This window comes from Pithys albifrons, chromosome 9 (assembly GCF_047495875.1).
Source record: "Pithys albifrons albifrons isolate INPA30051 chromosome 9, PitAlb_v1, whole genome shotgun sequence".
In the NCBI taxonomy this organism is placed as follows: Eukaryota; Metazoa; Chordata; class Aves; order Passeriformes; family Thamnophilidae; genus Pithys; species Pithys albifrons.
In genome coordinates, this window is record NC_092466.1 from 460,217 (window position 1) to 485,843 (window position 25,627).

General features: G+C 52.3%; 1 protein-coding gene across 3 annotated transcripts in view; it reads right to left on the minus strand.

Annotated features, from left to right (window-relative positions):
* The window catches only part of INPP5A (inositol polyphosphate-5-phosphatase A), a 195,029-nt gene that overhangs the window by 117,332 nt on the left and 52,070 nt on the right, over nt 1-25,627 (minus strand). For all 3 annotated transcript variants that reach the window (XM_071563901.1, XM_071563902.1, XM_071563903.1), the window contains exons 3-4: nt 21,528-21,628; nt 20,947-21,034 (exon numbers count right to left, since the gene is read on the minus strand). In XM_071563901.1, coding sequence (XP_071420002.1) covers nt 20,947-21,034; nt 21,528-21,628 — 189 coding nt within the window. The remainder of the gene's footprint in view (nt 1-20,946; nt 21,035-21,527; nt 21,629-25,627) is intronic.

Genomic DNA, 25,627 nt, shown 5'->3' on the forward strand with positions numbered 1-25,627 from the left:
CAAACACCCACCAGGGACAGCAGGACTGCACAAAAATTACTGTGACTCTCCTACTATTTGAAACGGGAACATTGTCCGAGCACAGGGGACAGCGGTGCAGTTACAGTGGATCCCAGACCATGGAGTGGGGAGGCTCCCAGGTGCCAGGACACACTGCTGTCCCTGTCCCTGTCCCGGCACGAGGGCCCACATGGAGCAGGGAGCCGAACGGAACCACAAATCGGAATTCCCAGTCAGCCATTGCGACTCTTTGGCTCCTTCTGTTCTCTGCTTCAGTGGGTTTCTGTCAGAAAATGCTAACAAGCCTTTAAGCTCTTTAAGAGCTTAACAATTTTTCAGTTTGCTCTCCACCAGATTCCGTGCAGAGTATTTGTTTCCCACGCGTGGTGCTGTGACACAGCACTCCATCATGTTCGCCTTCCCCCCTGATATATGGCCCAACCTCAGTGCACTTGGTCAAACCTTTGCCAGCCTGTCAGTTACATATTTTTCTTACTCTTTAGGAAAGTCTAGTGACAAGTGATTGAATTAAAAGACAATCTGGGCAAAATAGTTAAACAGACATTGAACACAACCAGCAATCCCTAAACAGCTACTGACTTCTTCTTTTAGTATCTCAGCCAGGGGGAGTTTGCCAAGGGTAATAATTTGAGTTCACCAAGGTACTGCCACAGCATTGCAGCAGCTGTGGGTGCTCCTGCCCTGGAATCTCGTAACTCAGGCACTGCTGTTATCAGGTGTCAGGAGGATGATGTTCAAAGCTCTCCTTTTTGCCAGTGAAATAAAAACGTTTTTGAAAATAGGGGAAAATACCCAAATACACAGTGGGACTGAACTGTCTTTAGTTTCCAAGATAAAATAAAACCTAATACTGTTTTTCCCCTTGGAAATACTCCCAAACAGGAAAGAAGAAGGTGCTGCTGTGCTAAATACAGCTGTCAAAGATGCCCACAGCATGATGACCACAAAGCTATGAAGGAGGGAGAACATTTGAAGACTGTTAGGAATTCTTCCTTGCTCTCCATCTCTACGCAGCATGTGAACCTGTGGGTTTTTTACTAATTTGCTGTTTTCTTGGAGAGAAAACAGTCTTAGAGAACTGCTCCCTTACCATTTTTTTGATTATTAAACTGGACATTTTATGAACAAACTCTAAGAATATTCATTAACCTGCAGTCTAAAAGTGTCCCTGAAAAATAAACACGGGATCTTTGTTATTTTAGCACACACAAAGAGGAGAACGATGCCAGGGTTACAAACCACATTTACAACACTCACATTAGGAAAAAATCTCTTCCCCCTCCCTTTGCCTTCCCTTCAAGTGATCTGAAAGTACATGAAAAATACACCCAGTTTTCCAGGACATGGGGAACATCTGTGGGCTGGTGATCCCCACAGGTTCCTACGAGCAAGACTTACAGCCCTGGGAGCACTCTTATGTGCACAGGAATAGCAAACAAACAGATGCAGGCTTAAAACAAAAATTAAAGAAATTGAATGAACCCCAGGAATTTTAATCAAACTCCTGCCTGTGAACAAGGGCCAAACCTGCCTGATGAGACAGAGTAACTGTGGCAAGTGAACAGTGACCAAGCTTCCATCAGCTCCATCAATTAATTTATGGAGCTTCAGTTTCATTCCTCTTAATTGATCGTGTCTCCCTGAGTTAAACAGAATAAACGCTTGAGTTCAAGCACATTTGAACTGCCAGGCCCTGGCCAGTATCTCCAGGGCAGGCACTCTGCAGGGCGGGCGCTGCCCCGCACGGCACCGTGCGAAGGTGTGAGCTGGCTGGGCTGCAGCGCCGGCTCTGCGGGACCCACCGAGCTGCTGCAGGGACTGGAAACACCCACCGAGCTTCTCTCTCTGCTCCCGGAGGAGGTCCCTGCTGGGCTTTCCCACCCTGCCATCGCTGAACAGCTTCTAAAGGCGGGTTCATCAGAGCTGCCAGGGAACAGCAATATCAACGCAACAGTTCAGAGAAGCCTTTGGGTATCTAAAACTCAACTGGCTGCTTTGTAAGAAAAAAATGACTTTCTGAAAACGCAGGTGACTGCATTTTACTGTTTCCACTAACCAAAAACACCTAAATACCTCCACTCCCAGAGTTTACAATGCTGCAGCCTCGAGGCACGAGCTCATTACACTGCCATGTACCTATTCCTGGTCAGATGTAAAATGAAGTTAGACCAATGAAAATAATCCACTTAATGCTTATGCTCTGTGATCCATTTCCGTGGGGTTTCTCTTGTTGTTACAGTGCTTCTGTTCATTCTTATGCTTTGGTGGTTCAACTGCAATTTATCAGCCTGGAGTGGAAAATACCTGGCACCTACTTAAAATGCATGGAGCTAGCAATAAAATTAACCTTGTGGCAATTGTTTTCCCACATGTTTGATAGACCAATGTCAGCTCATCTGTTAGAAGGAAATAAAAAAGTCAAGCCTAAATGTACAAAAAATTATGATGGAAGCCTTAAATAAAGCAAGGGTAATGCAAGTTTATTGAGTCAAAAATCAATCAATCAATGAGTGAGTGGATTAGGAGCACCTCATAAGCCCCAAAGAAATAATTTGCCCAAACACTGGGATTTAACGGTAGAGGACCAAATTCCAACACTTTTAGGAAGTAAGTAATGAAAAATCAATTCGAAAGGAAAAACAGATCAAGAACCCTGGATTCTGACACGCCGACACATTTATTGCTGAATACCATTTCTTGGCTGACCCGAAAACTTCGGAAGGTGTTTATTTACTTTCAACACCTTCCAGAGATCAATATTTTTAATTTGGATCTCAGTTATTATTTTTCACATCACAGCATCGGGGAGCGGAGTAAAGTGGCTCATATTTTAGTGCTAAAAAGATCGATATGACAGTTTCACCTTCAGTGCAGCGCCCGCAGCCGCCCGCGCGCATCGGCGCGTCCCGCGGGGGGTGCGAGCCGCGCACCGGGGCAGGTCATCACCCACCCGCGCCAGACAGCCGTGATTTACCTGCTCATGAAGGGCCTGCTGCCCTTAGAAAACCAATCTTGCTTCTCCCACTTTATCAGGCCTGTCTCTTACCCAGCGCACGGGAAGGGGGAGGGGGCAGGAGCAAAGGCAAGGGGAAGGGAGGGAGGGCGGAGGCAGAGCAGGAGACAATCAGTTTCACAAAGTGGATTACGTCCCTCATCGTAAATGCATCCATTCGTTTTTACCTTCCTCGAACCAGGGCACATCTCTAATCGATAATTAATTTTCCATAAATTTCAAAATATTGTTCTGGTGGCTGGAAGGAGTCAGGCACGGGCAGAGCAGAGGGAGGATCCCTGCGGCACGAGGCGTCGCGTGGGGCTCCCGTGGCTCCATCGATCGGAGCTGAGGGATGGGCAGCACAGCATGGTAGTGCCCTGCCCGACAGCCCCTCCTGGCAGTGCCCTGCCTGCCTGACAGCCCCTCCTGGCAGTGCCCTGCCCGACAGCCCCTCCTGGCAGTGCCCTGTCCAACAGCCCCTCCTGGCAGTGCCCTGTCCAACAGCTCCTCCTGGCAGTGCCCTGTCCAACAGCTCCTCCTGGCAGTGCCCTCCCTGCCTGACAGCCCCTCCTGGCAGTGCCCTGTCCAACAGCTCCTCCTGGCAGTGCCCTGCCTGCCTGATAGCCCCTCCTGGCAGTGCCCTGCCTGCCTGATAGCCCCTCCTGGCAGTGCCCTCCCTGCCTGACAGCCCCTCCTGGCAGTGCCCTGCCCGACAGCCCCTCCTGGCAGTGCCCTCCCTGCCTGACAGCCCCTCCTGGCAGTGCCCTCCCTGCCTGACAGCTCCTCCTGGCAGTGCCCTGCCCGACAGCCCCTCCTGGCAGTGCCCTGCCTGCCTGACAGCCCCTCCTGGCAGTGCCCTCCCTGCCTGACAGCTCCTCCTGGCAGTGCCCTCCCTGCCTGACAGCTCCTCCTGGCAGTGCCCTCCCTGCCTGACAGCCCCTCCTGGCAGTGCCCTCCCTGCCTGACAGCTCCTCCTGGCAGTGCCCTGCCCGACAGCCCCTTCTGGCAGTGCCCTGCCTGCCTGACAGCCCCTCCTGGCAGTGCCCTCCCTGCCTGACAGCCCCTCCTGGCAGTGCCCTGCCTGCCTGACAGCCCCTCCTGGCAGTGCCCTCCCTGCCTGACAGCCCCTCCTGGCAGTGCCCTCCCTGCCTGACAGCCCCTCCTGGCAGTGCCCTCCCTGCCTGACAGCCCCTCCTGGCAGTGCCCTGTCCAACAGCCCCTCCTGGCACCCTCACGGACACGCTGCTGCTCCCAGAGCCACCGCACACGGCACGGGCTGCCCACAGCGCTGGCACAGCTCACTCCACTCCTGGCTGCCTCCTCTCCACTGGGATGTACTGGCTTCAAAGGCACCTTTCACATCCCTTTCCCTCTCTCAATGGCACCATCCTTCCAGGGTAAGAGCCGAGACACCACACAAACGCCAGGGTATCGCTGCAGAACAAGATGATACTCCTAAACTCCGAGAAGAGCATTCCCTCGGCTTCACTGCACACAGGTCAGTAACATGGAGGGCACAGGGACAGGGCTGTGGGGCTTGTGGCTGGCAGGCCTGGGAAGACTCAAGCTTACCCAGGCACGCATGTGCTGCAGAGGTAACTGCTGCAGGCAGACCACGCTCTACAGACAGACTAAGTACTCTCATGGCCACGGAACCACAACTCAAACCTAGGGACTAACTGCACCCCCCTGAGCGGTTGTGTCACAAAATGGTGACATCTCCCTCGCGAAGCCACTGGTGATACCGTAACACAGCTGCTGTCACTTAGTGCAGTAATCAGTTCCTTGAAAGCACAACTCACTTGAAACCACATGGATACCAAAATGGCAAAAGCATCTACCAGTAAGAAGTATTTATGGGGAAATCTCACACCTTCTTCCTAGTGTGTCCTAGCAAACGAGGAGCAGAAACAGGGAAGAAATGTCTCTGTGGACGGGCTGCTCCAAGGAACACGTTCTTTTCTCAGAATAATTAATAGCTCATGCTCTTTAAAAAATTGCCTTCATGAAGTCCCATGCTCGGAAGAGTAATAAATGCCAGTCATCCTCCCGGGGTGTGCTCCAGAATACTAACTGAAAAGTAAATGCAGGACTATTTCTCCAAATTATGTATCCGAGCTAAAGGTTGTATTAAAGGAGCAGCATTATGTAATGACATTAACTGAAAGCCAAGCAGCTTCTGGCTCCCCATCAGCAGCACTGCAAAGTCAGGGTAAGGAGACTGGCTGGGACGCAGGGACAGAACAGGCGCAGTCACTTTTTATATTAAAAGTTATGACTTTGTCTTCTCCCACCCTCCAGTGTCCATATATTTCCTGCTCATTTCACACATTACCCACCCATTCTTCTCCACTGTGGTCCGAACCCCACAGACTGCCCTAAAGTGAGGGGTCAAACCACCAACTGTGAACTTTTAATGCTGAGGCCACTCAAATTCTGGCCCAGCCAGTGGGCAGCCCAATTTCCCACCATTTCCAGGGCAGCAAGCCATCCCTCCAAACACATGCTGTCCCAGCCTGCTCCAGGGGACATGGACCAGCTCAGCACCAGCACACAGAGCACCTGCACTGGCTGCAGACATGCTCACCGTGAGCCCCAACACTCTGCAAGACTGATTTACACCTGCCATGGTATTTATAGCATCTAATGCTCCCTCTGGCACAAGCTGATGCTCCTCCCTGTCAGTGACCCGAGCAAACCTTTGCCCTTTCACTGCCCTGGCTATGTGGAATAAACCAAATCTGCTTTTCAGATGCCAATTACTGTTTACAGCACAGTTTTCCTATGCTTATTAAAGGCAGGTGTAAGACAGACCCCTGAGTCTGCAGACAGAGAACATGGATGTCTCAGAACCGGGGTACAGTAATGACTCCCAGCACAGAAAGACGTGACTCCTCGTGAGAGATGGAGCCTTTTCCAAATGTCAGGATAAAGGCTACATGGAATCACAGGATGGGGCAGGCTGGAAGGCACCACGATGGGTCATTTGGTCCAACCTCTCTGCTCAAGCAGGGTCATTCCAGAGCACATTGCACAGAATGGCACCCATACACAATCCTACAGGATGAGAGAGGCAAACCTGAAGAGCCAGCCTGGAGGGACACCAGTGGCACCAGCACACCCAAACACCACGGGCAAACCTGCTCCCCACAACAGCCAAGGGCACTTTACCCCCACGGCACCCCCAGCAGGGGGGACCCTGCACAGGACACAGGAACTGGGTTGGCATCCCATCTGGGAGCAATGCCCATCACTCCTAGAGCCAACATTCAAGGTGGTTTGGCTTCATTCAGAAATCAGATTTTACATCTTTCTTTTGTTTATCTGCAAAAGGTGGAATAGAATGAAACCAACCTACAGCTTTTCACACTTTGATAGTGCACAACGAAAGGAAGGAAATGTATAACAATCCTTCCTTCCCAACCACAACTGCTGCCACAAACCTCTGGAGACCTGGTATTTATCCTGTTTATTAAAAAAATTACTATGATCAGGAGCTTTCACTTTTGCTACACATTTATTTATGTTAATAAATTACTGCATAATTAGCAACCTGCATTCAGGGTAAAGACCAGAATTAAGACACAAAGCAAACAGCAATATTTGCAATAGTTTAGACAGAGGCAGCAGACTTTCATCCAGACTTCATGAGCAAAAATCACTAAATTTGTCAAAATGACTAAACCCCACATTTCCATCTTTTCCTCTTTTGTTTCATATGCTTTGCATGTCAGACAAATTATCAGGAAAATACTCCTTGTGTGACATTTCACTGCTTAATGCTTTACTGGTGCAGTAAAACAAGACAACTGCTGAAATTATAGGAAAATAAATTTGTAATTTCTTCCTCATTTAGCCATTTTTGAAGCTCGTGTATAGGAAAGTCATTAATGTTATGTCCTCCTATTGATGTTCCAAGCCTTTCAAGGGATAACTAATGTTTTTTCTATACTCTTCCATGTGGCCAGTTAAATTAGACACATTATTTCTGTGCTGTTAGGGAACACTGATCAATAGACACTTGGAAAGCCCTCTGAAACGAAGTGGAAACGCTTCCTCAGTGTCAGAGGTTCTGGTTTGGGTCTGTGTGCTGCCAGCAGTGCTCGGTGCTCAGAGCAGGGAGCGTGTCAGGCAGTTCTGTGCTCACACCAAACCTCCCCGTGCCCAGGGCTCTCCGGAGGGGCCGCTGGTGCCCGCTGGGCCCTGCACCGGCTCCTCTCGCCGGGAACGGCCCCACTGCCGAAACCCGCCGACAGCCCCGGCCCTCCTCACCCAGAGCTGCACACGCAGCTCCTTCCCCACATCCTCCCTTGGGAACCGGGCTGCTGGCTGCCTGGGATGGCAACAGCCACCTTCTGAGCCCTGATCGGGTGCCGGCACACAACTCCATCTTTTGCCCCTGTTCATTTGTGTTTGATCGTGGAAATAATCGGTGCATTCCCAGCCTTTCTGCAATGAATGGCTGCTGAGCTGTGCAGTGAAACCCCACAGGCGTAAGCTGTTCACAGGCAGGGAGGGAGCAGCCTCATGGATGGCTTTCTTTTGGGCTACAAATATGGCATTATAACGTAATTTCAAACACTAATAAACCCATTCATTTCTATCAGTAAACACCATCTATCGGATTTTTCTATAGTCAAGCTGATCTTAACCTAAGAATTAATTCAGTGCCTCAGACAAACACATTAGCAAGTGCCTTAAGCAGCGTTTCATAATTTCCTCAGCAATAATTTTCACATTTTCCAATCTCACATCTTTTCTTGAAAGCCAGAACAGTTCCAAATCAAACATTTTGTCACACAAACCAAATTCCTCACACACATTACTTGAAAAGAGCTGTTAATAACATCGTGGCTGTGCTCGAGCAATGTGTACCTGGCCCTGCCCTTTGCCCAACCACATACAAATGCAAACAAGATTTCTGACTGTCCCATACCTTGGGCTGGTTTTATTCCCTGTAGAAAGACAAAACTTAGCAACTAGGCCCCAGATTTCTAAAGGGGATGCATGTGGGGCTTTGCAAACTTCAAATCAAAGCATTTACTATATTATTTCCGTCAGATCCTCAGTTATTTCAGCAGATAACAACATTCTTCATTAGCATTCCTTCTGTTCTATTAAACATTCAGCATCCTCTGCATTTGGCAAACCTTGATGCAAAATGCTCCAAGACCTGAGCCCTTGCCAGGCACATCCCCTGGCCTTGCTGGCCAGTGCTCAGGGAGGGGCCGGGCACTGCCATGGGCATGGACCGACGGCACTGGGGACAGCAGCAGGGCCATGGGCATGGACCGACGGCACTGGGGACAGCAGCAGGGCCACGGGCACACAGACTGACGGGCACCGGGGACAGCAGCAGGGCCATGGGCACAGACTGACGGGCACTGGGGACAGCAGCAGGGCCATGGGCACAGACTGACAGGCACTGGGGACAGCAGCAGGGCCACGGGCACAGACTGACGGGACTGGGGACAGCAGCAGGGCCATGGGCACACAGACCAATGGGCACTGGGGACAGCAGCAGGGCCATGGGCACACAGACTGACGGGCACTGGGGACAGCAGCAGGGCCATGGGCACAGACTGACGGGACTGGGGACAGCAGCAGGGCCATGGGCACACAGACCAGTGGGCACTGGGGACAGGAGCAGGGCTATGGGCACAGACTGACGGGCACTGGGGACAGGAGCAGGGCCATGGGCACAGACTGACGGGCACTGGGGACAGGAGCAGGGCCACGGGCACAGACTGACGGGCACTGGGGACAGGAGCAGGGCCATGGGCACGGACCGACGGCACTGGGGACAGGAGCAGGGCCATGGGCACAGACTGACAGGCACTGGGGACAGCAGCAGGGCCATGGGCACACAGACCAATGGGCACTGGGGACAGCAGCAGGGCCATGGGCACACAGACTGACGGGCACTGGGGACAGCAGCAGGGCCATGGGCACAGACTGACGGGACTGGGGACAGGAGCAGGGCCATGGGCACACAGACCAGTGGGCACTGGGGACAGGAGCAGGGCTATGGGCACAGACTGACGGGCACTGGGGACAGCAGCAGGGCCATGGGCACAGACTGACGGGCACTGGGGACAGCAGCAGGGCCATGGGCACAGACTGACGGGCACTGGGGACAGGAGCAGGGCCACGGGCACACAGACCAATGGGCACTGGGGACAGGAGCAGGGCCATGGGCACAGACTGACGGGCACTGGGGACAGGAACAGGGCCACGGGCACAGACTGACGGGCACTGGGGACAGCAGCAGGGCCACGGGCACAGACTGACGGGCACTGGGGACAGCAGCAGGGCCATGGGCATGGACCGACGGCACTGGGGACAGGAGCAGGGCCATGGGCACACACTGACGGGCACTGGGGACAGGAGCAGGGCCATGGGCACACACTGACGGGCACTGGGGACAGCAGCAGGGCCATGGGCACACAGACTGATGGGCACTGGGGACAGGAGCAGGGCCATGGGCACAGACTGACGGGCACTGGGGACAGCAGCAGGGCCATGGGCACACAGACTGACGGGCACTGGGGACAGCAGCAGGGCCATGGGCACACAGACCAATGGGCACTGGGGACAGCAGCAGGGCCATGGGCACAGACTGACGGGCACTGGGGACAGCAGCAGGGCCATGGGCACACAGACCAATGGGCACTGGGGACAGCAGCAGGGCCACGGGCACAGACTGACGGGCACTGGGGACAGGAGCAGGGCCATGGGCACACAGACCAATGGGCACTGGGGACAGGAGCAGGGCCATGGGCACAGACTGACGGGCACTGGGGACAGCAGCAGGGCCATGGGCACAGACTGACGGGCACTGGGGACAGCAGCGGGGCCATGGGCACACAGACCAATGGGCACTGGGGACAGGAGCAGGGCCACGGGCACACAGACCAATGGGCACTGGGGACAGGAGTGGGGCCATGGGCACACAGACCAATGGGCACTGGGGACAGCAGCAGAGCCACGGGCACACAGACCAATGGGCACTGGGGACAGGAGCGGGGCCATGGGCACACAGACCAATGGGCACTGGGGACAGGAGCAGGGCCATGGGCACACAGACTGATGGGCACTGGGGACAGCAGCAGAGCCACGGGCACACAGACCAATGGGCACTGGGGACAGGAGCGGGGCCATGGGCACACAGACCAATGGGCACTGGGGACAGGAGCAGGGCCATGGGCACACAGACCAATGGGCACTGGGGACAGGAGCAGGGCCATGGGCACTGGGGACAGGAGCAGGGCCATGGGCACACAGACCAATGGGCACTGGGGACAGCAGCAGCGCCATGGGCAGAGCTGGCACCCAGGACAGAGGGATGGATGCCATGACCACAGCTGTGGGCACTGTGCCCATAGCAGGACAGCCTCCCCCTGCACAGCCTGGCAGCCAGGACAGAGGGATGGATGCCATGACCAAAGCTGTGGGCACTCTGCCCATACCAGGACAGCCTCCCCCTGCAGAGTCCCAGCCCCTCTGCTGAGCAGGTCGCTTCCTTTCACCTCCAGATGATCTGCTGTGCCCCTGGACTGCAAAGAAACTTTACTAAATTAAAGGGCTTGAATTCCATTCACACTACATGAAAATGTCTATTAGCCAAGTTTCCCCTCAAAATTGTTTACTGTTTGCATGCAATGAATTTATGCATCAAACTGAATTACATTTATTCCTCAAGAGCGGATCAAGAGGAATAAATTTAAGCATTATGTACTATAAAAAAGGGAAAAAGTGTAAATAAAACTTGAGAACCATCATGCCAAAAGCAGACAACAAGCCCTAAGGTGCCCAGGACTCCAAGTTAAAGACTTGGGAGTATCTCTGCAGTATCACTGGACTGTCAAACAAATGGCAGATGATTGAGAAGATTTACTGTTTGAGGTATGTGTTGAGCCAACCAGTAACTCTCCATAAATCTCTGGACAAATTCCTTGAAGAACATACAATAACTAAATATGCAACAATGCAGAAACAAACAGTATGGCCACAGAGCCCTGCTGGTGCCCCCAGAGCCCTCCTGGTGCCCCCCCAGAGCCCTGCCAGTGCCCCCCCAGAGCCCTGCCAGTGCCCTCCCAGTGCCCCCAGAGCCCTGCTGGTGCCCCCAGAGCCCTGCTGGTGCCCCCCCACGAGCCCTGCCGGTGCGCCCCCCCAGAGCCCTGCCGGTGCGCCCCCCCAGAGCCCTGCCAGTGCCCCCCCAGAGCCCTGCCAGTGCCCCCCCACAAACCACAGGGCAGTGAAGGAACAGAATCCCAGTGGCTGTGCCCCATCAGCCTTCCCGCACAGCAAGGCAGGTGTGGGGCCCCGCGGGAAGGTCGGCCTGAGACAGTGCAGGCTGACTGCCCTGCGGGCCGGCAGGAGGGCTGGGGACAGGCTGTGGGTGTCCCTGCCCGGCCGTGCCCCCGCGGTGCCCCCAGAGCAGTCACATCCCGCACCCACCGTGCGGTCCAGCACAGGCACCCTCTGCTCCCGGGAATGCTGAAAGGAACCACGGGCACCAGGGAGGCACCTCCCAAGGACTGCCAGCACAGCATCCCTGGCTCAGAGGAGAGCCACAATTTCTGGGTTAGCCTCACTTCTCCAGCAGCAACTAGAAAAGTCTTTTTTTTAACCTTTAAAAGCTTAGAAATAGTTATTTCCTCTTGTGTTCAGGTACTATGGTCTATAATTTAATTGCAAGTATTTCAGCTGATTCTTAAATGGATAGGTTCTTCTAAAACCAGGTTATAATTATTCCTTACAAATAATCTCACTTTTTTTCCTAACCATGTAGCCTGTTGCACAACTGCAGAGTGAAATTCTGAATATAAAATCCACAACCCAACAAAAGTGCAATTCTATACAGACTGTAGATCTATAGCTGATACAAACAGAATAACGATTCTGCAGATAAAGAAGCTGCTTTATCACCAATTTCCTTAGCACCAATACATCTGTAAACAACAGAGATTGACCCAAAGCTGCATTATTGGGCCACTGATCTGTGAAATCCTCCTCTTCCAATTATATGGAAGTGTCAGAAAACAGATGGAAGATAAACCATGAAATTCCTCCCAGCAAAACCTCTGTTGCCACGTTAAAAGATTCATTTTAAAAATGCATAGAAAACACAAGTCAAAACTAGAGGAAGTTTCTACTTTGAAAACACCTTTCAGATCCCATTTCCCATCCAAATGACATTGGAAGCAATTACCTGACAGACAACTTAGTTCCCTAAGAAATTAAGTGGGAGATTTCATTTCAGGTTGTTGTAAATACATGTACATGTCTCAGGATGACAATACTTCTACAACCATTTTCCCAGGACTTTGTCAGAAGCTGCAGGATTAACTCCAACATTCACCAGTTCCCTTCGTGAACTTGGTTTTTTCAATTAGAAAAAGATAAAGGCTGATGAAGAGGTCAAACTTCGTGATGCACATCTGGAAAAGCTCCCAATCAAGTGTTTCATCAAAACCCCTCAAGAAGCTGGAGGCTGTAATGGGAAGAGATTCCGTGCTATAATGAACAAATGAGGCTGAACAGGATGAGGCAGGAGCTGCTGAAGCAGCGAAGTCCCCGAGTGTGGCACCAGCCCTGATCCCTGACAGGCACTGCCACCACGAGGCTCCGTCCTGCTTTGCATTGCTTCTGTTTCCTACAAATGGGCTTGAAACCCTCATTTTTCCGTTTTCCTTTTGCTAACACATACACCTCTCCAGAAGCACTTCTGTGCATGGTTCTAGATCTGCTTCTGTCACTTTAGAGGCCTTCACGAGGAAGACTAACATGTTTTTCAAATGTTTTTATTCATTCTACCGAGGAGTGGAGTTAGCAGAAAGCAAAGATCACACACGTATCCGAGCAGCAAACACCTGAGTGCTGCCCTGCCAGCCCTGGCCCGGGATCACCACAGCCCTGCCCTCAGGAGCCCTGGCACTGCCCAGCCTCACACAGCTCCCACACACTGCAGTACCCACAGAAAAAAACCCACAGAACTGGCACAGTAAGATCTGTTTAAAAATATTTATACTAACTCATTTCTTAGGGGAAAAACCAAAACAAGAGTGAGGCAGAGGGAAGTGTTTGCTCAGGAGTGATGTGCGAGGCTGGTGGTAACAGAACACCTGCAGGTTTCCCACATGTGCCTTAGAAAGGAGTCTGGCCTTTTCTCCATCACACAAGATTGTTCCCTGGATGAACCCCCAGAGAGCTAATTTGAGAAGAGACTCTGAGCAACACTCCTGGCCCCTCCTGTGGCATCACCTTCCCTTGCAGGACAGAGCTGTCCCCACCCCTCCCTCCAGAGATCAGGTCTGTGCTGGGCACTGCTGCTGCCACACTCAGACAAACTCCTGCTTTTCTGAACCAGCATAGTTGTCATGGCTATCATTGTAAGAACAAACACTGACACAAAACAGAATTCCATGGAAAGAAGAGGAAGGAAAAAGGAGGAAGTGGAAACAGGCTCATGTGAGTAGAAGAAAATTCCAATTAAGACCACAGTGAACACAACAGAAACAAGAAAACACTCCCAAGTCTCCCATTCGGCAGCAAGTCCCAGTGACGGACAGGGACACACGTGGGACTGCCATGGACACTCCAGGGACAGCAGAGCCTCCCCAGGGACAGAGCGGACAGAGCAGCCAGAGCAGCCGGGGCTGCAGGCAAGGACACGCTCCAGGTGTGTCTGAGTGCCCACACGTGCCCTGACAGGCCATCAGCAGCCAGTGCCCAAACGTGCCCTCACTCCGTGTGTGCCACTGTGCCCTCCCACCAGGGTGGGGTCCCGGGGAGCTGCCCTGGCAGGGGCAGTGCCCCCCAGGCTGCCACAGGCACCCAGCACTGCACTCCGGTGCTCCAGCTCCATCTCCTGGGGAAATCCTGCCTTTCTGCAGAGCCTGAACACTGTAAAACTGTTAATGAAGAAGCGGGCTGAGAACTCATCACGCATGTGAATTCCCCCAATATTCAATTCAATTACATCTCTCTTCCTAAATCATCTTTTTTACTTAACCAAACTTGAAATTGCCAGAGCTAATAAGCTTCGGAGAATCAGTGTACACCATCCATTTCTGGGAACAGGCCGATATTTTCTAGGACCCATTAATAACTGTGACATGATTTATGTACAAGATAAATTCATTTCAATTTCCTTTTTCAATTAATGGCCAATTATTTGAACTCAGCTCAACCAAAAATATTACTCAAGTATCATTAATCTAACAAAAATTAACTTTACTATTCTCTCAGTAATGAGCAGATAGAATTTCCAGGTAAAATAACACACTAGTAACATGTTGTCCATGTGTATTTTTGGGACTACTGCTCCCCACCAGAGCCCCCCATCATACTGGCTCAGGTTACTGCTATTAAGGATAATGACTTGAGCAAAGCTCCATCTTAGATGCTGCTGGAGCCCCTCAGTGCTTTATCTACCCCAGCAAGAGCCATTTTACATTAAAACAAAACTACTGATGCAGAGTGTGTGAAATCAAAACAATCAGGGCAAAAACCCAAGAAGCACCACCTTTTCCTGCACACCCTGGCAGTGCCCAGACTCTCTTCATGTTCCCTGTTCCCCCAGGCTGGAGGGGCACCAAGCCCAGGACCAGCCAGTGGCCCCATCCTGCCCAGGGACAGGGCTGAGCCATCAGAGCAGGGCCATGGCTGGCTGGGGACACCCCAAGGACAGTGCTGTGCCACAGAGCAGGGGCATGGCTGGCTGGGGACACCCCAAGGACAGTGCTGTGCCACAGAGCAGGGGCATGGCTGGCTGGGGACACCCCAAGGACAGTGCTGTGCCACAGAGCAGGGGCATGGCTGGCTGGGGACACCCCAAGGACAGTGCTGTGCCACAGAGCAGGGGCATGGCTGGGGGGGGACACCCCAAGGCATCAGCACAGAGCCCAAGGACAGTGCTGAGCCATCAGAGCAGGGCCATGGCTGGGGGGGGACACCCAGAGTGCCAGCACAGGACGTGCAGCCCCACACCCCGAGGGTCTGTGATGGCTGCACACCCACACCCACCGACGGTGCCTCTGCCACCTTCAGCACCCACACCCTCCTGGCCCCATAACCTGAGCACAGGCTTGGCAGGGGTGGGGACAGAAAGCCTGGCGAAAAAGGCCTGTTGCTGCTGTATTCTCCTTTTGCATCCTATCTCTGTCCACCTCCCAGGTGGCTGCTGAAGGGAAGGCTCATTCAATCACCCTCTCCCCACACCTGCCCTTTGGAAGAGGGAGCTGTGTGAACACAGCAGCCTCTGTCCCTTCAATCCAGAAGTGCAAAATCCAAAAATGTCAGAAATGCCAGTTTCAAAAAATGTCCTTTTTTTGCTTAATTTCAGTAAAAGTCTGTTATGCAATGAGCTAATTCCAGTGCACTGCACCCTTACCAAGAGGAGGAACCTGGAACCTGGGCACATCACATGCAGAGCCCAGTGGGTCACTATTCATTGCAAGGTCACCTGTGAGGCTGAGCAGGCAGACAGGGAACAAACCACTCTGCCCATTCCATTAAAAACAAACCCATGCTGGGAAGGAAAGCAATTACCCCACTGAGCTGATGCTCCTGCACATCAGCTCAGGGCTGTCCCAGCCACACAGCTGCCAACACGTCACCAACACTCGAGGCAGGAGCTGGTGCCCAGCTCAGCCCTCAGGTCAGGTTTGCCAGGACCCTCAGCACTGACCTGACACACTGAAGAGTCTCTCCCAACCTACAGAAACCACGTGTCCAACACAGAAAGGAGGTTTCAGCTACACAGGGGCTTCCTCTGCCTTCTCTGGGCAAAAAAGCATTTGCTAAGCAATATAAAACCTTAATTGAGTACTCCAGAAATCAATAAGTAGAGAGCACCAACCAAACCACATTTTATCTAATTACAATAAAAATGTCACCGATTACACTGACATGTTTTCATATAAAAATAGTTATGGACTTGATGAAAACAGCAACATGTTTCTGGCTGCTGTTCAGCTTCAGTATGAATGACCTTATTCCAGAATAATAACACCTTATTTACCATTAATTTGGGCTATTTCAGAAGTATCGAAATGTGAAAGTTCAACAAACTCAACTATTTTTGACTAATTCTTCACATAGAAAAGTGTCAAGATTTATAATTTGCCCCTTACATGAAATATACCGAGTACAATAAAATTAAAAGCAAATGTAAATAATGGGATGTTGGGAAAATCAATACAACTGCAAATATCTGCTTTATTAAGAGTGAAATCCATTGGGTAGAGTCCCAAATAAATAAAAGCAATGTATGGAATTTCTCAGCTTCTCAGCCTTTTACACATTTCAGTTTTCTTACTTCTGTCTTCTCTCTTCACCAGTTGTACACCCTCTGACAGAAACCAAGATCTACCTCCCAGACAACATTTTGGACAACAAAAGAAAGTATCTTGCTTTCCAACAGGGCTTTACAGGGGCTGCCCTTCACAAAGCCTTGCCAAGCTGCTGTCTGAGATCTCTGGCCAGCACAGCAGCCAGTCTGCCCACACTTGTGTGCCACTGGTATTTGCAGCCAGAACTGGGGCAGCGCAGAGCTGCCAGTTCAGTTAATCTGAATTGCTGGGAAACCCTCGTTAGGCTGCAGGTGTCACCCCCAGCCTCACCCACACCCACTGGGAGCTCTCCAGCACTGCCACCTTCCCAGAGCTGACAGGCAGCAGCTCTAATGGAGCCACTCTCTGCCAAGAGATTCATCTTCAGGACATTCTTACATCTGATAAAGCTGCATGTCCCCGAAGCTGACAGGAGCTGCTTTACCCTGTGCTCCTCCTGACGCCTCTGCTGCCCCCAAGGCCCGGCTGAACCAAAGCCTTGGCTCAGGAGGTGCTGCCCAAAGACAAGCTCCCTCCTCCCAGCCTGACCCTCCAGGCCTGCCAGCCGAGCTCGTCCCTGGCACATGGACTGTCCCCCCAGCACCTGCCCTGGCCATGCCCTCGCTGCCCAGCCTGGGGGCTGCTTAGTGCATCAGTTTCAGTATGTTCTGAGTGGAACAAAGTCCCACACAGCCTCATCCTGCAGCCACTCTCAGCAGAACAAACCCAACCCACCACAGCTCAGTTCTCTCCCTCACCATGACACCTCCCACTCTCCCCACAAATCCAAAACCTACAATCAGTCGCCTCTACTCCAGATTTGGTACATGTGACCATAAATGACAAATCTGATACTAAGCTTTATGTCTGGGATGATGCAAAATGAACCATTCTGATCCCTAATACACACTCAGTTATGAGTTTTTAACACTAAATCACTGCACTAGACACCTCCTTACCACACTGTGTGCTGTTTCCCGTGGAACTGTCCCCTGTGCTGCTGTGAGCTGGGACAGAGGCTTTGTGCCGAGGGCACAGGCTGCTGGCACTGCTGTCTCAGCCTCCCTGTCAGTCCTACTGCAGTCAGACTGAGTAACTGTAGGCAGCAAAGTCTGGCTGAGCTTTGCAGGAGCCAAGCCAAGGAAAGCCTTACAGAGGAAATGATGCCAAAACAGCTAGAAAAGGGGATGTGAGAGCAGCAGGACTAAAGGTTAACCAAACTGCAACTGCTTGGGCTTCTCCCTTTCAAAGGAAAACAGCATTACACAAAAATATAAGTGAGAAACGTTTATATTTCAGAGACAGAGAGGTAATAATATAATAACAACAAGGCTACCATCTGCTGCCAAGCCTGTGCCTTAGAAGGGATGGAAAAAAGCCCACAAAAGTTACAGAACTTTGCAATCAAACACAACTAATGAGGAAACAGGGAGACACATGACATCGTGCAAGCCAAACCACACTGGAGATAAGACCAGAACTTTACCCTAAATGGACACACCACACACAAAAGCCCCTGTTACTACCCAGTGTGTAAGTTACACACACACTGAGCAGAGGAGCTGGAGAACTGCCAGCTCAAGGCACGTGTGTCAAACACCATTTCTATGTATCTTTGATTGCTGACAGCAGTTGCAGGAACTGTGTATGTGGATTGTCAGCATTCAGTGCCAGAGAGCAGACCGTGAGAAGTCAGAAGGTTAAGGAGCTTGGTGTGAAGGTGCATCCTCTCTCCTTTCTATGTTTTTGGGCTTTGGTTCCAAGCCAGTACTACAGGGTGACAGCGGAGGTATAAAACACTACCCCAGCACACAGGGCAGTGTTTTATACTCCTCTCAGTAACACAAAATAACTTTGAATAATCATTCATCTTTTAGGTGTTCCCTTTTCCACACTGAGTTGATTCAGCTCTAGAAAACAACAGACAGAAAAAATGCCAGAAACATCATTCTATAAAGCCACCTTTTCACTGTGCTTTTAAAAATTATGATGCAAGACCTCGATCCCAGAACACCAAAAGCTGCCCACCTGGATCCAGAACACCCAGTGCTGCCCACCTGGATCCCAGAACACCCAATGCTGCTCACCTGGATCCCAGAACACCCAGTGCTGCCCACCTGGATCCAGAACACCCAGTGCTGCCCACCTGGATCCAGAACACCCAGTGCTGCCCACCTGGATCCCAGAACACCCAGTGCTGCCCACCTGGATCCCAGAACACCCAGTGCTGCCCACCTGGATCCCAGAACACCCAGTGCTGCCCACCTGGATCCCAGAACACCCAGTGCTGCCCACCTGGATCCCAGAACACCCAGTGCTGCCCACCTGGATCCAGAACACCCAGTGCTGCCCACCTGGATCCCAGAACACCCAGTGCTGCCCACCTGGATCCGGAACACCCAAAGCTGCCCAACTGGATCCGGAACACCCAAAGCTGCCCAACTGGATCCGGAACACCCAAAGCTGCCCAACTGGATCCGGAACACCCAAAGCTGCCCAACTGGATCCAGAACACCCAAAGCTGCTCACCTGGATCCCAGAACACACAATGCTGCCCACCTGGATCCCAGAACACCCAGTGCTGCCCACCTGGATCCCAGAGCACCCAGTGCTGCCCAACTGGATCCCAGAACACCCAGTGCTGCCCAACTGGATCCCAGAACACCTGTGCTGCTTTCGCCTTGTCTGCACAGAGACAAAATCACCGTGTTTCCTACACTCCTTCTCCACCAGCTCCACTTCCAGGGGTCAGTTCCCTCCTTGAATGACAGCAGTGCACCAGGAGCTTGTCTGAGTCTGTCACCAAAACCTGTAAAGCCTTTCCTCAGTGCTCCCTCCCAGACAGTTCCACAGAGGGCAATTTAAACAAATAACAGTAACAGGTGTTTGGTTAACACTGCTTTTCATGAGAAAATAGTATTGGTACAAGCAACACTGAATATATTAACAGCTTTTTTTTTCAGGAAGGCCCAGCTTTTGTAAATGAAGGATTAGAAGAGAAGTATGCAAAGGAATATTTATGACAGGGAATGGAGAAATACAAAGGTGGCTGGGGAATACTGCAAGAAAACACAGTGCCTAGAAAATAATGCTGGTATGTGAAACAAGAAAGCACATTATTTCTTGAACTGGGAACTTTGCAAAACACAGAGTTCTTCACAGAGACACAAAGAGCATGTGATCTACAACTGGGATTGCTGTCAGCTTCCATAAGAGCCTTATTATCCATCATAGTGGCTTCAAAAATAAATGTACCTCATGCTAAATAACTTCAATACTATAAAGCACCATGATCACCTTTAAAAAGAGGTTGTATTTTGTTATAGACAGCATCAGTCTTCTGTGCTGTTTCCCAAGTTCAGATCACAGATAATTACCCTTTTGTCCTGTATCACAGAAAAGTCTCAGCTGGAAGAGGCCTCTGGACCTCACCTGGCTGAAGGTGCGTCAGGAAATGCAGAGCCCCTGGCAGCTCCCCCTGCCCACACCACGAGGCACCTGCTGCAGGACCCCACGGGGTCTCTGCCGGGGTGTGGGTTTATTTGGACACAGCTCTGATGTGTGAGTGGCTCCAAAACACACAGGTCTGTCCTACTGCCCTTCACCCACCAGTACTTTCTGAACTCCTCCAGAGGACAGTTTCCACCTTACTGACTCAGGCCTGTCCCACTAAGGCTCAGTAAAGCTGATAATCTTGTTCCTCTCTTCTTGGATGAGCAAGAGAAAAAACCACTGATGTCTCTCCTCCAGTTCCATGCTAGGTGGGCGTCTAGCCAGGGTCATTAAAAATGAACAAATAAAACCCTTTCCAGGTTCTTATTCCCCAAACTTATATGCCTCCAAGCTGGGGTTTGTGCATGCTGGAGGGTGGGCTTTCCTTGTCTGAACTGTGCCCCAGGAGCTGCCTTTGGCCACTGGGCAGCACCAGCTCCAGTGCCAGGCAGAGCCTGGAGGCAGTGGGGAGCTGGGGTCCTGCAAGCAGCACCCTGGGGAGAAGGCAGATGTCACCATTCACCTCCAAAAGGCTGCTCTTTCCTGTACAACCCAGCAGTGACCACCTGGACAGAGCTGACATGTTGGCACAATGCACAGCCCTGGCGATGGCCACACACATCCTGCGCTGCAGGAAAGGCACCTAAACACCACCCATGTGCCAGTGCCAATCTGTGCTCTGGCTCCTGCCACTGTGCCCCAGCCCAGTGGGGCTGTGAGCCACCCCAGCAGACCCCCAGCACCAACCCTGACCCCTCACCAGCCCCATAACCAGCTCATCACACTCAGTGCTGGCATCACCTCACACTGCCAGACACTGGCATGGAAGGTGATTCTGAGCCACCAAGGTTAGTTGTTGGAGGAAAAAAGGGCTTTGATGACCATTTTAAACAAAAGACTGTGCACACTGGTATTCTACACATTTTAGATGGATGCACCTCTGTGAAACCAGCACATACACGTCCCATGGAGTAAATGCTTTCAGTACAGATGTAATCATTGTCAGGATGGAAACAGCTCATAGCCCTGCACGGGTCAAAACACCCAACCTGAAGAAATTCACTTTTGGTTGAACCAAACTTGTGAAATAAAGAAATTTACCGTGAAATGTTCCTGTGATTTATAGTTTTCATCCAGGTAAACTCGAGCTCTGTTGTAGTCTTTCATTGCATCACTAGATAACAGTTCTCTGCAAGAGAAAGAAGGGATGGAACATGTAAAGGGCGGTGCATTGCTCTGAGCTGTGATGTGCTGGCATTGCCCAAAGGAACCCCGGGGCAATTCCATGGGCGAGGTGTCCCCAGCACAGCTCGGGCACTCCGGAGCTCCCATCAGTGGCCCCTCCGACGTGGCCCGTGAGCCCCCCAGAGCCATTTGGGTGCAGCTGGGAACGACGCGGGCCCCCGATGGCCACAAACTGCGCAGATTTGGGCAATTGGCGCTGCAGGCGCCGCGGTCTCACCGGCGCCGAGCGCGCCCTGCAATGCAGCCCTTCGCCCGCAGAGGGCGCGCGTGGCCCCTCCGCATCCCCCCGGGCCGGTCCCGCCGCAGCCCCCCGGGCCCGTCCCGCCGCAGCCCCGCAGCCCCCCGGGCCCGTCCCGCCGCATTCCCCGGGCCCGTCCCGCCGCAGCCCCCCGGGCCCGTCCCGCCCCGCCGCCCCTCCAGGGCGCCCCAACACTTACTTCACGAACTTGTCTACGTGAGACATGGAAGCTTCGTAGTTTTTCCCTCCAAATTCTTGACAGTGCAAAGCCATGAAGTGCGGCTTGTGTGCATGGACGACCTGGAAGAGAGAGAAAAGCCATTTTAGCAGAGCAGAGTGGGCAGCTCAGGTCACACAGCGGGAACGACACACGCCGAGTGTGTGCCCTGCACAGGCAGCTCTGACACCCCCAGGTGTGTGCCCTGCACGGGCAGCGCTGGAGCTGCCACTGACACCCCCAGGTGTGTGCCCTGCACGGGCAGCGCTAGAGCTGCCACCTGTGACACCCCCAGGTGTGTGCCCTGCACAGGCAGTGCTGGAGTTGCCACTGACACCCCCAGGTGTGTGCCCTGCACAGGCAGTGCTGGAGCTGCCACTGACACCCCCAGGTGTGTGCCCTGCACGGGCAGAGCTGGAGTTGCCACCTGTGACACCCCCAGGTGTGTGCCCTGCATGGCTGTGCTGGAGCTGCCACCTGTGACACCCCCAGGTGTGTGCCCTGCACGGGCAGTGCTGGAGATGCCACCTGTGACACCCCCAGGTGTGTGCCCTGCACGGCTGTGCTGGAGTTGCCACCTGTGACACCCCCAGGTGTGTGCCCTGCGCGGGCAGTGCTGGAGATGCCACCTGTGACACCCCCAGGTGTGTGCCCTGCACGGCTGTGCTGGAGATGCCACCTGTGACACCCCCAGGTGTGTGCCCTGCACGGGCAGTGCTGGAGATGCCACCTGTGACACCCCCAGGTGTGTGCCCTGCACGGCTGTGCTGGAGCTGCCACCTGTGACACCCCCAGGTGTGTGCCCTGCACGGCTGTGCTGGAGCTGCCACCTGTGACACCCCCAGGTGTGTGCCCTGCACGGCTGTGCTGGAGCTGCCACCTGTGACACCCCCAGGTGTGTGCCCTGCACGGCTGTGCTGGAGTTGCCACCTGTGACACCCCCAGGTGTGTGCCCTGCACGGGCAGTGCTGGAGATGCCACCTGTGACACCCCCAAGTGTGTGCCCTGCACGGCTGTGCTGGAGTTGCCACCTGTGACACCCCCAAGTGTGTGCCCTGCACAGCTGTGCTGGAGTTGCCACCTGTGACACCCCCAGGTGTGTGCCCTGCACAGCTGTGCTGGAGTTGCCACCTGTGACACCCCCAAGTGTGTGCCCTGCACGGCTGTGCTGGAGTTGCCACCTGTGACACCCCCAAGTGTGTGCCCTGCACAGCTGTGCTGGAGTTGCCACCTGTGACACCCCCAGGTGTGTGCCCTGCACGGGCAGAGCTGGAGATGCCACCTGGGCACTCACTGGCACAACAGCAATAACAGCAAGGGGAGCAGCATTTGCTTACCAGACAAAAGATTCATAATACACAATAATTATCTCAAGTGTACTAAGTTAATATTTTCTTTTTTAAACTTTGAATTAGTTCTTAGGGATTTAAAATACAAATAAACTCTTTCAACTCGCCTCAAAGAGGACTTGACATCATCATTAAGATGAGCAAAACCTCTTCTTGTGTGGGAGGTAAAGAATTCAAACACCTCAAATTGTCACGTGGGGGTTTTTTTCACTTTTACAAAATTTCTCAGTGCTGATTAGCTGCTGTGTTTGATATTTTCATGTATGGAGCATCTTACTTACAGAAGTATTTAAAAACCACAAGCACACTATGGTAACACACGTATCTAACAGAGGAACAGAAATCCACCAGGCTGTTCCAGGTGTTGGTCTTGTACACTGCAAATATCTTAGATACTGAACAGTCACACGAGGATGCAATTACCCTACCAAACCCCTGGAATGCTTCTGTCTTTCATTACGAATCAAATAAAATATACAGTGTTTATAAATTGCTGCTGCTTTGAACACACATTCCATGCTAATCTGTGCTGTGGAATTCTCTCTGCATTGTCTCTATTCAGCATTTTAAACACCACGTCCACAATGTCTCTGTGCTGATACTGAGTCTCTACAACTTGTATTCCACATCTTATGTGAATTAAGAGACACAAGCCAGAGAACCACTTCCATTCTACAAGGGAACACTCCGAAATGATCAGTGATGTGCCAGTGCAAGCACATGGGGAGGGAACACGCTAAAATCCAAACCCCTTATTTCTGATGGGTGGCCCTGGGCAGCCCCAGCCAGCACTGCCCCACGCTCTCCACTGGGAGGGGGAAAGGCTGGTTTCCACCAGCTGCTCCCAGCAGTCACAGCCCAGCTGCCCTGCGCAGGTCTGGGCTGCAGGCTCAGGGTCCTCTCACATGGAGGGCACAGCACCTCTCCCGCTCCTACTGGGGCAGAGCTGTGTGGGAACTGGAGAGCTCTTCCCTCAACACACCCCAGGGAAGCACCGTGGAAAAACAGGGATGGCTCTTCCCCCTTTGTACTCACTGCCTACCCTGCAACTCTGAAAAGGCACAGACCACAGTAAAGCACGGCAGTCTTGCTTTTAATTATGTAAAACAACTGTGACTAATGTTACTGTTTAAGGGCCTTTCTTGTTTCACTGCTCTGCCATGGGCAGGGACACCTTCCACTCCACTAGCCCAGGTTGCTCCAAGCCCCATCCAACCTTGCCTGGAACACTTCCAGGGATGGAACACCCAGACTGAAAGTTGTGGATGTTTCTTTTAAGCCACAGTAGAGAGAAACTGCCACTTCATCTGACGACAGAGTGCAAAATCCCTCATTCCCAGCTGCACAAATAATCTCATGAGACAGTCAAGCTCAAAGACAATGGACTAAAGATCAAGAAAATCCGAAGTGCAGCAGCTCAGCATTGAGCCAGGAGCAGTCACAGTGCACTGCTCTGAGCTGGCCCCTTCTCATGACAGTAGCAGGGCTGCCATCTCAGGGACACGCCATGGCAGGGAGGGCCCATGGGCACCGGCACAGGACAGTGCCAGGCCCTGTCAGAGCCTCCTCGGAGAGCACGCCATGTGCCCGTCAGGCACAAGAGGGCAAGGCAACAGCAAGGGGTGTCTACCACCAGCTGGTGGCACATCCTCCCTCAGGGACACCCCTGGAACACCACACTCCATCAGTGCCCGCAGCAGTGCCCACCAGGGTGGGACAGGCAAGGCCACAGAGCCCAGAGAGGGCAGGCTGGGCACCAGCTCACAGACACCAGCACCAACCCAGAGGACTGCTGTGTCCGGGTCCCAGGGAATCACAGCATTGCCAGACCATGCTGGATTAGCCTTGAGGAAGGACAGAGTGTCCTGCTTTGGGTCTGCAAGTGACTTCACACAGTCGCCTCCTCCTCAGCTTTGCCGTCATCGAAACACGTCTTGACACTGACCTGCTCACCGAAGCACTTGGGAGCTCTGTCAGAGGTACTGCATAAAGGGGAAAAGTGAATACTCCCACTCAGGTGTCTGAGGATCTTGGAGCACTTTCATTAGCTCATTAATGCTGGTCTCTGCCAACGGGGATATCACAAACCTTGCTTTAAAACAGGCCACCATCAGTAGGGACCAAGAATGAGCCAGAGTGGGACTCAAAGGAAAGTTTGTTTAGAAAACCAAAATCAGCCAGCAGGTGACAGACCAAGATGGCTAAAAATTACCTGAACTGCAAGAAATGATACCCAGCTGGGACATACTTTTCATTTGATGCATATTTCCTGTAACTATGAAAGCTCACAGTAATAGTAGTTGATTTTATGGGTTTACAAACAGCTAAGAGAAAACTGCTGGAAAAGTGTCCCCATACTGAAGCTCCCTCCTTTCATCTTGGGGTGCTATCCAAGGGACCACTGGCAGCAACCTGATGTCAAAGTGCAGCAGAGCAAATGGACTGTGGAGCATCCTTACTGTAACTGGTTGGGTCATTTTGTTCACTATCTGGAGGGAAGCACTAACCAAACACAACCCACGGAGCTCATCTGTGGCTCCCAACACAATGCCACCCCAATTCTCCATTTGCTTTATTGCTCCAAATCACTTTCAGATTCCACATCCTGATCTCACCTACTGGGACAGGCCTATGAAGTTCCCATCACCAGAAAGCAGTTGTAACTGTTTAATCCTGTAATCCCCCCCTCTCGCTGTTCCAGGGCAATGCCCCCAGTAACGCTGACTGGGCACA